This window comes from Geotrypetes seraphini, chromosome 6 (assembly GCF_902459505.1).
Source record: "Geotrypetes seraphini chromosome 6, aGeoSer1.1, whole genome shotgun sequence".
Classification (NCBI taxonomy): domain Eukaryota; kingdom Metazoa; phylum Chordata; class Amphibia; order Gymnophiona; family Dermophiidae; genus Geotrypetes; species Geotrypetes seraphini.
Genome location: NC_047089.1, coordinates 70,765,191 through 70,778,966, shown reverse-complemented (window position 1 = coordinate 70,778,966; position 13,776 = coordinate 70,765,191). Strand labels below are relative to the sequence as shown.

The 13,776-nt window shown below is 46.0% G+C and overlaps 1 protein-coding gene across 2 annotated transcripts; it reads left to right on the top strand.

Moving 5' to 3' along the window:
* Positions 1 to 3,349: 3,349 nt before the first annotated feature.
* On the top strand, positions 3,350 to 10,079 carry LOC117362804 (protocadherin-8-like). 2 transcript variants are annotated; one of them, XM_033949797.1, is made up of 4 exons: positions 3,350 to 5,846; positions 6,146 to 6,350; positions 8,870 to 8,903; positions 9,054 to 9,211. In XM_033949797.1, exons 1-4 carry the CDS (start codon positions 3,393 to 3,395, stop codon positions 9,073 to 9,075), a joined length of 2,715 nt encoding a protein of 904 aa, XP_033805688.1. In that variant the 5' UTR covers positions 3,350 to 3,392; the 3' UTR covers positions 9,076 to 9,211. The 2 variants fall into 2 exon arrangements, with proteins under 2 accessions (XP_033805688.1, XP_033805687.1); XM_033949796.1 differs by lacking the exon at positions 8,870 to 8,903 and having other exon boundaries at positions 9,054 to 10,079.
* Positions 10,080 to 13,776: the final 3,697 nt, after the last annotated feature.

The following is a 13,776-nucleotide window of genomic DNA, read 5'->3' as shown; positions in this document are numbered from 1 at the left end:
TACCATACATTGCATATGCCTTTGCTTTGTGCCTACACATACATACTCCCCTCATATCAGCCCCCTTAATCCACTGCCACCTGCCAGTATCTGCCTCCTTCCAGCCTCAGCCCCTGTGTTGGCTCCCAATTCCCTTCTCCTAGCCCCAGGCCCAGTATCAGATCCCTCTCCCAAAATCATCCCTCTTCTCCCAGCCCCCATCCACTACAATGCCAGTCAGAACCCCTTCTTTCATGCCCACCATCTGCACGTAAGCCCTCTTCTCTCATCCCTAGCTCCTGTGTTAGCTCTAACCTCCTCCTTACAGCCCCGGTGCCAGTTCCTTTTTTTAAATGATGCTCCTTCTCCATCCTACCCTTGCCAATGTCAGATTCCTTGTCTCTTTCTTCCACGTTTCAATCCGCTATCTCCCCTTAATCACCTATATCCCCTCCTCTACCTCCAGCATCTCCCCTATCTTTTCCCTCCTTCCTCAAACATAGTCCAGCCTGTTTCCAATCATCACCCTCCAATGTGATCCAGCCTCTCCCTCTCTTCTCTCTTCCTTTCTCTCTGCCATATTCCCCCATCTCCCCATAGTTCCTCCTTCCCCCCCCCAAACAAATCTCCTTTTTTCCTGTCTCAGTCACAAATGTCAGCAGTTAAATGAAAGACAACCATGAGGGGTGAACTAGAAAAAAATGGGGAGCCAGGGGGAGGTTGTGGACCATGGGAGATAGTGGCAAGAAAGTAAGTAGTGAAACCATATGGAGAGGAGGAGGAGGGAAGCACCATATCTACACCCATGTCCTACAGAATTTGGAAAGGGCAATTCCTTCCTCCCTACTTCCTAAACTATGAACAAGAAAATACATAAGCAGTTATTGTTGAACAGATAGATGTAATCTAAGCTGACTTTCAAATGATCTTTTGCCTGGATACTGAATGGTAAAAGATCCTCTTTTTGTCCAGTCAGTCTCACAGACCTCGCGGATCTAAAACCGCACATCCTTAAAAAGCTGAGGTCCGTGCCCCTTTCTGGCTCTGACAGACCTCAATAACAATTGAGCTCTGACGGATCCATCTCACATGCCCATCGTATATTCCTCATGGTTGTAATGTATCCACATTATCCTAGGGTTTTCATGGGTCCTTGTTTATGTTCTGTATTGGGTATGTTTTCACCCTTTTGTTTTGTTTTTTTGCATTTAAATTCCATAAAGATACCCAGACTTAAACTAATGAGTACCCACGCTCTGGTTCTCGCTTGCTAACATCCTGATAGCTGTCATTATCTGCTCCATTTTTTCCCGCTTCTTAGATCGAATTCAGCGCAAGCCCTTCTGAGGCTGCGGACCTGGGAGAGCAGGAGCTGCAGGTGCCAGGGGGAAAGAGAATCAAGGGTGGCGGGTAACAATAATAAGCACGCGCATCGGCGCCCCCAGTCGGAGCAGAGATCGGGTGGCTCGGAGCAGATAATGGAAGCAGTTCCCTCGGCTTGGGCAGATTTCATGGACTGGGGGGATGGGGGAGCCCTAGAAAGGTGAGGTGGACAAAGCTTTTCTTATCCACCTTAAGCGGCGGCAGTCGATTCCCCCCTCCCTGCTGGGATTCTCCCCCGCTGGTGATGCAGCGAGGGTTTCGCGGTGAAAGTTGCTGTGTCGGGGCGGGAACCTCACGTGCGCCTTGTGTTTGCGTGCATCCTCCTCCGCGCGAGCCTCATTAGCAGATCTGATGGATCCGTAGGGCTCAATTGCCATCGAGGTCTGTCAGAGCCAGAAAGGGGCACGGACCTCAGCTTTTTAAGGACGTGCGGTTTTAGATCCCTGAGGTCCGCGTTTTACCCCTTCCCTAATACCATGTGCTTCAAGGAGAATGCACCAGGAATGAGATAATCACAAGTTCAGGGCCTCCCACTGTTAGCTTTTCTGTCATGAGATTTCACTGACTCATAGGTGAACTTGGCAGGATAAAAGTCTGTAATGCACATGCAAGTGTTACAGTATCCTCATAGATGGGGGACTAGTAAAACCTGGTGATTCACTGTGTTATGTGGTATAAATGTCTCCATACTTTGCTGGGCAGATGGTTTAGCTCCCCAAGGTTTGTGCCAGGTTTCAGCCTCATGCTGTTATTTTGTTCTTGTGGAACGAGACTACTGTTGCTTCCCAGAGAGGCCCTATTAGGACAAAAAAGAAAATCCTTTAAGTAGGCGTAACAGGGCATCAGGAGGGATGGATCTCTAAACGTATTTTAATATGTGCTGGGTATTGTATGTAATTCAGCACCTATCATCGTTTAGTCAGAGTTATGGCAGTGATTGAGAATGAATGGGGGTCCATAATGGATACATGTGGCGTTTGTTCATTATATTCAACTTAGCCCAACTCCTTTGTGGAAACTGTTCAACTTCTTTTCCTTTTAACTTGTCATAGAAGAATAATACAGACATTGGTGTCTCAAACGGGATAGCCTGCCATGCCATTATGTTTCTTCAGCTAACGAGGGCTTCATAAGCCTTTGATACTTTCTGATCTTTGAAACCTTTCCAAATCTCCCCAAGCTTATGCTAAATCCTATTTGGAACATAGCTTACCAGCGTCAAAGGCTTAAGGAAACTGCTTGGGCAGTGACATGCATACTAAGATTCCTAGCTAAATCCTCTGAAAGAAAGAAAGGCTAGAAATACATCTCTGATCACACGAGTAAAACCTGGAAAAAAACAGATATTTTCAGGAAAATATTTGATTTGACGTTATTTAGTGGGGTAGCCTGCTTATGTAGAACATGAATCAGATTGTACATGTTTGCTAGGTGCATGAGAATAAAGGCAGAGTCAAAACGCATTACGGTAGCTTTAAAGGGAAAACTAGAATTCACTCTGTTTGTATACAAAGCACCTGTTCAACCGAAGGGATCTTTAGTGATGTACAATTAAGAAACACTCCATGTCTTTTAGTCCACACTTCCTTGTGCCAATTCTTCCGCTGCTCACCCTAAAAAACCGCCAAAAAAGTTTGGGGTTTTGTTTTTTTTAAAAAAAAAAAAAAGAAAGGTTTCACCAGTTTTAAATGTTTTCCTGTCCAAGCCTTCCCACACTGAAGGGGTTTTGTGAGAGGCAGAGAGGGACACCTGTGATTGGCTGCTGCGGGTGGTTAATTTGCATGTCTGTAACTACAAGAACCTCCGAGGAGCTACCGGTTCTGCTCAGTCTGAGAAGCTTTGCGAGGTAAATCTGATCAGCCCAGAAGATATAGAGATATTTATTGTAGATAAGTCTTTAGAGAAAAAAAAAAAATGGAGTATGCTATATGTCATGTGTGAGGGCAAGCTAGTCACTTCACGGTTTATCAACAGATTAGGAAGAGAGATTTATTTTTCTTTTTTTTAATTAGTTCATCAGTGCTGGTGCCATGATTTCTGAAAAAGAACGGTGCAGTTGCTGGGTCTCTTCTTTGAGATGTTTCTATGTTTGCTCACTGCTCTCCATGGCCCTCTGCAAAACTATCCGCTACCGGTTGTATGAGGAAGATGAGCCGGGCACCGTCATTGGGACTTTGTCCGAAGAGGCGTCCATGAACGTGCCGGCGGAGGGAAGTTTCCGCCTGATGAAGCAGTCCAACAGCTCCCTGCTCCGGGTGCGGGAAAGCGACGGGCAGCTGAGCGTGGGGGAGCGCATAGACCGCGAGCAAATCTGCCGGCAGTCCGCCCAGTGCGTCCTGGCTTTCGACGTGGTCACTTTCGCCAAGGATCAGTTCAAGCTGCTCCACGTGGAGGTGGAGGTGAGGGACGTCAACGACAACTCCCCGCGCTTCCCCAGAGCCGAGATTGCGCTGGAGGTGTCGGAGAACGCCGCGCTGGGCACGCGCATCCCTCTGGAAATCGCGGTGGACGAGGACGTGGGCTCCAACTCCATCCAGAGCTTCCAGATTTCCGTCAACAGCCACTTCAGCCTGGAGGTGCAGACGAGGGCGGACGGCGTGAAATACGCCGACCTGGTGCTGATGAAAGAACTGGACAGGGAGACTCAAGCCTCCTACACCTTAGAGGTGGTGGCCAAGGATGGAGGTAGCCCGGCTCGGTCCGGCAGTGCAGTGGTGGCCGTGCGAGTGCTGGACTTTAACGATAACAGCCCGATGTTTGAGCAGAACTCTTACACGGTGGAGCTCACGGAAGACGCCCCTCTCGGCTTTCTTTTACTCGATCTGGACGCGCTGGATCCCGACGAAGGGCTGAACGGGGACGTCATCTACGGCTTCAGCCCCCAGGTGTCTGCCGAGGTGCGCCAGGTCTTCCGCCTAGACCCCAAGAGCGGCCGCCTGGCTCTGGCCTCCCCGGTGGACTTTGAAGCGAAAGACACCTACGAGCTGGACGTGCAGGCTCAGGATCTGGGCGCCAGCCCGCTCAGCGCCGCCTGCAAGGTCATCGTGCGCATCACGGACGTGAACGACAACGCGCCGGCCGTCAGCATCAGCCCGCTCACCTCCATCAGCGCCGGCGTGGCTTACATCACGGAGGCGGCGGCCGCGGACAGCTTCGTGGCGCTGATCAGCACCTCGGACAGCGACTCGGGACCCAGCGGCCAAGTGCGCTGCACCCTGCACGGCCACGAGCATTTCAAGCTGCAGCAAGCCTACGAGGACAGCTACATGATCGTCAGCAGCGCCGCTCTGGACAGGGAGAAGATCCCCGAGTACAACCTCACCGTGGTGGCCGAAGACTTAGGCTCCCCTCCTTTCAAAACCATCCGGCAGTACACCATCCGGGTGAGCGACGAGAACGACAACGCCCCCTTCTTCACCAGGGCCGTCTACGAAGTGTCCGTGCTGGAGAATAACGCCCCGGGGGCCTATATCACCACCGTGGTGGCCAGAGATCCCGACCTGGGACACAACGGGAAAGTCATTTACCGACTGTTGGAGGCGGACGTCATGGGGGCTCCCGTGTCGACTTATGTCTCCGTAGATCCTGCCACCGGCGCTATCTATGCCCTCCGCACATTCAACTATGAAATCATAAAACAGCTGGATCTGCGGATCCAAGCACACGACGGGGGAACCCCACAGCTCTCCAGCAGCGCTGTCATCAAAGTGAAAATAGTGGACCAAAACGACAACGCCCCGGTTATCACGCACCCCGTTCTCTCAAACGGGTCGGCTGAAGTCGGGGTACCCGCAAAAGCCTCTCCGGGGTACCTTGTGACTCAGATTAAAGCCAGGGACTCCGACGAAGGTGTGAACTCCGAGCTCGCGTTTTCCTTCCCGCAGCAGCAAGGTGTCCCCTTGACCATCAACAAAGCCAGCGGCGAGATCTTCCTCGCTGCCGACCTGAGCGATGAACTTGGCCAAATTGTCCGGGTCCTGGTCAGCGTCACTGACGGAGGGAGACCCCCCTTGTCCGCAACGGCTACCGTCAGCTTCGTCGTGACTGCCACGGCAGCGCCCCCTATCAGTCGTGAAGTCGTCAAGCCGAGCTCCCGGGAAGAGAAGCCTTTGCAGTGGGACATCCCCCTGATAGTTATCATCGTGCTGGCCGGCAGCTGCACCCTGCTCCTCGCTGCCATCATCACGATTGCCACCACCTGCAACAAGCGTAGGAAAGACACCGAAGGAAAGAAAAACAGCCTCTCGGTGCACCACCAAAGGGATCTGACCCACCTGGAAAAGGGGAAACAGGAAGAGGACAGCAACTTGTTCTCCAGCCCCAAAGGGAATGTATTTGATGTGCGAGCTTTCCCCAGCAAAGCCCCCCTCACCTGTCCGGAGCCTGCGGCCAGCGACGAGGTCTCCGGCGCGGACGACAGCCGAGAAATGACCTCTGGTCTCTATGAGACCCAAAAGAGACCACGCGGAGTGGTTCATTCCGAGGTAAGATCTCAGGCACTGGCCTGAGCTTCACTCTAGAGCAGGCAATTCCGGGTCCTCGAGAGCAGGAGCCAGGTCAGGTTTTCAGGATATCCACAATGAATATGTATGAGATGGATTTGCATGCACTGCCTCCTTGAGATGCAAATCTATCTCATGCATATTTAGTGTGGATATCCTGAAAACCTGGCCTGGCTCCAGCTCTCTGGACGTCCGGAATTGCCTACTCCTGCTCTAGAGAAGTGGAGGCGGAGAGGGAGTGAGCCTGTTGAATCATTTCATCTTATCGTTCTGTTCCACAGCCCTATGCGCCTTCTCCTGGTTATGGCAAGGAGTCTGCCCCGCCTGTCACTGCCTGGAAGGGGAATTCTTTCAATGTCATCTCAGCGAGGGAAGCCGAGTTTAGTGGAAAAGACAGCGGCAAGGGCGACAGCGACTTTAATGACAGTGATTCAGATATCAGTGGGGAGGCTCTGAAAAAGGATATCATCAGCCACATGCAGACAGGTAAGGGGTCTTGCGTCTGCAGTCACTCTAAGTTTGTATGGTGCCTAAAGAATAAATATTTTTTTAAAAATGTACTTGCATGTGGTTAAATATTGTTCTTTATCAGTTAAGCACTATGCTGTAAAAAGGATAGCAGAGAAAAGCTTTCAACACTTCAAGAGTGCCCTGAAAGGGGTGGGGGGGAGGGATATGTATTTCTTATATCATTTGATGGAATTAAGTGCTGTTTATTTGTACATTGTTTGATAATATGTTGCACTTGATATTGGTTTTTAAAATGAATAAAGATATGGAAAAGAGTGCCCTGAAGTCTATCAAGTCACGTTCTGCACTGCCAGTGGCCAGGCATTACAAAATCTATCAAAGAAACAAAAAGTAAAACCATACACCCGTCCATAAAATCAATTATTAACATAAAAAAAATCCAAATAAAACTGTGGCTGGTGTATGGTCTTACTTTTGTGATTGCTTCTAAACTGTAAACAATCCAATTTTAATGGGGGGGAAGGGTTTGGGGGGGTTCAAAGCTATCTCGGGCAGGACCACACTAGAGAGCAATTGAAAAGTACTGATTCTGCCTCCAACTCTAAATTCTAATTTTTGACCCACTTCTAAATTGCATGCCTTTATATGACTGGTTTCAGGTCATCGTTTCTATTTAAAACAAAAGTATAACATTGATTTTATAACCTGACCAGATCTATATAGGTGCTTTTTATAAGACAGCTTTATTTTCAATTTAGTTTTCTGTGGGTACTTTTGTTCTTGTTTTATTATCCCTAGTATTTTGTTTAATTGGATTGCTGTAGGAAGAGAAAGGGATGGAATTTGGGATTTAGCTCTCCTCTTTTTTTTCAGTTGTAGTTCAAGTACAGCAAGCATTTCCCTAATCTTGGAGAACGGCAATTCTATAAAATCCCATCAAAATAGAGGCATACATAATGACAATTCTATAATAGCATTAAGACATGCCTAACCCATTATACAATAACAACATAAAGGGGACATGGCGTGCCAATATCTAGGTGTGGCTACTTATGCCTTGTCTATGGCAGACAGTTGCCTTGCATAAGTGTGCCTTGTAGCACTCTTAGGCCCTCTTTTACCAAGGCGCACTAAGCGTTGTAGTGCAGATTTAGTGCGTGCTAAATCAACACATGCGCTAACCGCGAATGCGTCCATAGGATAACATGCACACGTTAGCGTGCGCTGATATTTAGCACACGCTGAAAAGCTTAGCACACCTTTGTAAAAGAGGTGGTTAGTATTCTATAGCCTGCACATGTCACTAGATGGAATGCCCATGCTCCACCCAAAGGTATGGCCTACTTGCAGCTGTACACTAACCCCCTCTTTTACAAAGGTGCGCTATGCTATTTAGCGCATGATAAATATTATCGCACCCTAAACACATGCTAAATGCTAACGTGTGCATGTTATCCTATGGACGTGTTAGCAGTTAGTGCACGCGTTGATGTAGCACACCATAAATGCGCTAAAACGCGTAGCGCACCTTTGTAAAAGAGGGCCTAAGTGATGCACCATGTTTACACTTTTACATGTATTTGCCAGTGCTACTATTCTGTAAAGACTGGCACTTTAATTTAGGCACATTTTATAGACTTGCCCTGAGGCAATGGAGGAATAAGTGACTTGCCCAAGATCACAAGGAGCTGCAGAGGGCTTTCCTGATTCTTAGCCTGCTGCTTTAGGCTTTTACAAAGCCACGGTAGAAGTTTTTATTGCAGGACTGCGAGGCAAATGATCTGGCACTCATAGAATTCCTATGAGTGTCGGAGCCTTTACCTCACCGGCCCGTGATAGAAACCTCTACTGCGGCTTTGTAAAAGGAGCTCTTAGTCATTAACACTGGCCTTTACAAAGCTGCAGTAGAGGTTTCTACCATGGGGCGGTGAAGTAAGTGCTCCAACGCCGATAGGATTCCTCTGAGTGTCAGAGCATTTACCTTGCCAGCCCATGGAAGAAACCTCTACCGCAGCTTTGTAAAAGGGGCCCTAAGATATTCCTAAGTGGGAGGGAGGCTGGTTAGGAAAACTTGGGCAGGAGAAGATTATAGCTTGTTATGATAATGATGATTTTGCATTATTTTTTATATGTGCTGATTTTGTATTTGCCTTTTCAGTCTTATAAGACCCTCTGTACATAAACTAGATAACAGACACGAAACACATTAACCCACCCCCAGCCCCCACCCCTTTTATATAAAACCATGGAAGCGGTTTTTAGTACAGGCTGGTGCACTGAATGCTCTGTGCTGCTCCCAACACTCATACAGTTCCTATGAGCGTCAGGAGCAGCGCAGAGTATTCTGCGTGCCGGCCTGTGCTAAAAACTGCTTCCGCGGTTTTGTAGGAAGGGAGGGGTTAATGTGTTTCATGCTTGCTATCTAATTTATGTAGAGAGGGCAGTCTTATAAGACTGAAAAGGCAAATTATTAAATTCAAAATAGAATAAAATATTTATATTTTCACTCTATAAATGCCTACATTGTGCAGCAGTGATTTGCCAGCTATATGAAACAGGCCACATAAGGTATTTTTTATCATTATACAGTCATTGGTTTTCTTTGTGTGGTATAGTTTTTGGCACATACTAATCCCAGTGCTGATCCCTGATCATCTGCAATTATTTCTACAGTGCACTGTATAATTGTCATTATTTATTATTATTTTTTTTTTTTAGGATTATGGGCTTGTACAACTGAGTGCAAGATCCTTGGTCATTCAGACCGCTGTTGGAGCCCTTCCTGTGGAAGGCCATCCAACAGTGACTCCTCCTCCATCCATCCAGGACAAGTCTCAGTATCCAGTTTCTGCAAGAGTACCTCCCTCCCTCGAGACCCCCTCCGTAGAGACAACTACTACCAGGCAATGCAAGCTTACGCTCACATCCCTAAAACAGTGGGTCTACAGAGTGTGTATGAGAAGGTGCTACCCAGGGACTATGAGAGCAGAGCAGTGACTCTGCTTTCGCCTTCTCGACCAGGCAGGCTTCCTGACTTACAAGAAATCACTGTTCCCCGTTACAAACCCACAGGCTCTGCCAGGTACCTGTCATCACAGGTGGGCACAAATGACAGTGAGGAACTTTGAACAATAAGCAACTTAAACAAATTCATTCTTGAGAGTTTTAAGTTATTGATCAAGTCTAGTTGAGATAAGTGAATATGTATGTATGTCTATGTATGTATATGTATATATATATACAGTATATATATATTATACATATGCAAGATGTGCCTTAAAATGAAGCTGTTGGGGAAAGTTTCCTGTCACATTGGTACTGTTTGGTATTAGCAAACAACAACTGTACTTTATGTAATTTTTATGAAATGTGCAGTATTTAAAAATTTTACGCGCTCTTGCTTTAGTTCGCATATGACTTCCCATTTCCTAGCATTTTTAACATGTACACTGTGTAATGTAATATGTTTGTACATAGTGAAAAAAATCATTCTATTTTTATATAATAATGTTAAAATTTTCTGCCAAAGGAACTGTCTGTAAGACATTAAAAAAACAAACAAACCCTGAATAATTATAAATCAACAGACAGGAAAGGAGCTGTCCAAGTATGAAATCAAAATCATCTTTGATAGTTTGGATGGATCTTGCCTTTGCCACATCTGACTTGTCCTTCTTGAGCTCTATGGTCACTTCCAAATTACATGTTATTTAAATACATTTTGTTTCTGTAAATCATGTCACTGATAAACACACTAATAAAGAGTTTATGATGTGTGCAAAGATTTTGTTCATGTAGTTTGCGCTTTTTATATTTTATCAAGGAAAGAACTAATCTGCCACAAGGTGTTGTCACTTGTAATATGTGCTTTAAAGATGGTCTAATTATTTCTATGTAATTAACTCTGGTAATTAAACATTAAAACACAGCAGGGGCTATTCCTGGTAACTGTTAGGAAAAGCCTAGAGTGTGTTATGAGGCATAAAGCTAAGGCTGGTAAGGGTTAGCTTAAGTAAAACCTGGATTCACTTAAACATAAAACTAGATGATTGATAAATCTAATTCTGTTTTCATGCTCTCCTGCCTACTGTTTGATTCATCCATCATTGATAAAGAGGATGCTAGGGATGGCTGGCCTTGTGGCTCAGTCTGAGTGCTACGTACTATCACATGGAAGCTCCCTGGTTTGATCCCTAAATTGGGCCTTCCGCATTATGAGTTGACTAGGGCTCGAGAACAGTGCTGCCTCAAGGGGTTATGGTACCCTGAGCCAACTGTCACTCTGGTGCCCTCCTCCACTCCTTTTGCTGGCATCTTCTTTACCTTTTACAGCAGCAAGACATGTAATTTTGTGGTTCATAGACAAATGCGCGAAAGACAAAGGTGCAACCAGACAATTGAGCGCAGCGCGGAGGCGCGCGCCGCTCAAAATTACTGTTTTTAGGGGCTCCGACGGGGGGTTTTGTTGGGGAACCCACCCCACTTTACTTAATAGACATTGCGCCAGCGTTTTGGGGGGTTGTAACCCTCCACATTTTACTGTAAATTTAACTTTTTCCCACAACGCGGCGCGATGTCTATTAAGTAAAGTGGGGGGGTTCCCCCCCACGCCCCCCCATCGGAGCTCTAAAAACATTAATTTTGAGTGGCGCGCGCCTCCGCGCTGCGCTCAATTGTCTGGGCGCACCTTTGTCCCAGCGCTTTTGACCTGACACCAATTTTGTTCTCACTGTTGTGCTGAGCTCCACACTCAGCCACTAGCACTGCCACAGGTTTAAATGCGAGAACAGGCGGTACCTGTTCTCTTGTTTAAACCTGCAGTAGTGTACACAGCCGTATACAAAAGAGAGCACAGAATGCAGTGGTGAGAGCAAAACACATTCTTCTTGCTGCTGTAAAGGCTGAGCCTTGGAGATAGGCTTATAGTGCCTCTGAGCTTTGATACCCCGAGCCAGTGCCTTACCTGGCTCAACTAGCCCTGCTTGGAGATACTATGAAGGTAGAACTCACAATCCCTGCCATCTAGTTGCCAGATTTAAAGACTATTATACACAGCTCTGAAAGGTGCATGGTTACATGGCTCCTAGCCTCAGGACCATTGCTGCAGTGACCAGACCAAGAAACTGGAGGGGGAAGGGGGGGGTCTATTATAAAGAGTGGAAAAGGAGGGATGGTTGTGAATGAAACCTTATTGCCCCAGAAATCCAGCACTGCTTCTTATATAGGTGAAAGAAAAACAAAAAACAAAACCCAACACCCCAAGATGGAATTGCCAGAACAAAAAATCTAGGATGCTGGGTCATTTGGAAAAAAAAAATTAACTCCAGAATCTTAATACAAAGTTATAAATACAATCAGATCAATATTCAAAAGGACTTATAGGAGTGGTTAGGGCGGGAGATGGGCTGACCTAGACTTAGTCATTCTGCAGCGATATCGAAAGTTTAATGAGACTGCCTAGATGGAACTTATACATTGTGACTTAGGCGATTTAACAACAGGTATAAGTGCCCAGAAGATATCCAAAGTGACCAGATAACCACTGCAGGGACAAATTACAGACCCCCTCACACTCCCCCGGTGATCACTGACCCCCTCACACCGTTATAAATATCGGATAAAAATGTACATACCTGCCTCCGGAACATCAGCACCTGGCATAGGAAAGCCTAGTACAGTTCCACAGAGGTGGTTTAAGTAGTCAGGGCGGGGGGGGGGGGGGCTAGTGAACCATAGAGAAGAGGACTCATAAGCCACTCTAACCACTGCATTCATGGTGGAAAATAGCCCACCAAAACCCCTCAAAACCCTACTGTACTGCCGTATAGATGGCACCTGCAGCCATAAGGGCTATTGGGGTTGTAGACAGGTGGGTTTGGTGGGTTGTGGGGGTGTTTTGGGGGGCTCACCATGACTTGCAAGGGAGTTGTGGTGAGATGTTTATGTGGCATCCTTTTTGTGAAGTTCACAGCAGTGCCATGTAAGATGCCCCACTACTCTGTTGCCATGTCTGGGTGTCCAGTCTATCACTTTGCTGGCCCCTCCCACATCCAAAAGGTCTTGTTCTGGGTGTTTGGGACTTGGACAATTTTTTGGATGAGAATGTGGTATAAAGATAGATGCAACAAACACAACAAAGGTGACCTATTGGTGTTCAGTCTCTTTTATTATGAAGGACTTGACACGATCGTGTTTCGGCCCGTAAGGGGCCTGCCTCAGGAGTCTTGTTGTAAATCAATTCATGCAATTTCCACAGACGCTATTCATTCGAGCTGTAGTCAGTAACATATGTTAGTGCACCAAGAAGTGGTTTACTATAGCATGTCTTGAAAAGTTTGTGGAAATTGCATGAATTGTTTTACAACAAGACTCCGGCCATAATAAAAGAGACTGAACACCAATAGGTCACCTTTGTTGTGTTTGCTGTTTACTGGTGTGAAGGCAGTTTCTCCTGTTTGTTTCCGTATAAAGATAGATGACATGGCAGCAAACGTCTGGACGTATAAGCAAACGATTAAAAAATATATATATATTTTGGATGTATTTTTCGAGAATTGGCTTTAGACGCTGCCAACTTTGGGTGACTAGCGCCTAGGCCCAAACGGACTTAGACATTTTTTTATATTATGCCCTTCATATTCTTTTAAATATCATGGCCAGTATTTTAAAATGTAAGCTTACTGCTGCTGCTGAAAATTGATCTGAAGAGTTTTATTGACTGTCTCGGTTTTAAACTTTTCCTATATTATATGATATCTCATCATAATGAGCTTTCTGTCATCCTGAAAAAATAACCCAGTTATTCATTACTAGTCATCACGCTGCCAAAATTTCAATACACGCAAATCCAGTTGCTAAACATTTCTTCACATTTATCACACATTTGGGGGCTTTGAATGGTTAATATCATCCTAAATTCAGGAACTGATGAAGAGAAACAGTTGGAAAAGAGACTTAGAGTGAACAAAAATATTCTACCGCATAGTAAAAAAAAGAGAAAATAAGAAAGAAATATGATGTGTGCAAAAAGCAGAAGAATCACAGGATGCTCCATTAATGCCATTTGCTTCATCCATAAAGCAACCACAAAGAAGTAAATTATCCATACACTACATCATTTGTATTCTGAGACCCCCTCAGTCCTGAATATATTTAGTCCTGTATAGAGCATGGATACTCTGTTTTGAAGGTCCCATGCTAAAGTCACAGATCTCACACACATGCATGAGAGGATAGCCTAATAGTTAGTGGAATGGACTGAGATCCAGATAAGCTAAGTTCAATTCCCACTATAGCTCCTTGAGACCCTGGGGACCTAACGCTCAGTAACCTCAGCTACAAAATACATATCTGTATATAAGATGTAAACCTCTTTGATTGTAACCACAGAAAGGCAATACATCAAATCCCATCTCCTTTCCCTTTCTAGTCACTGGGAACA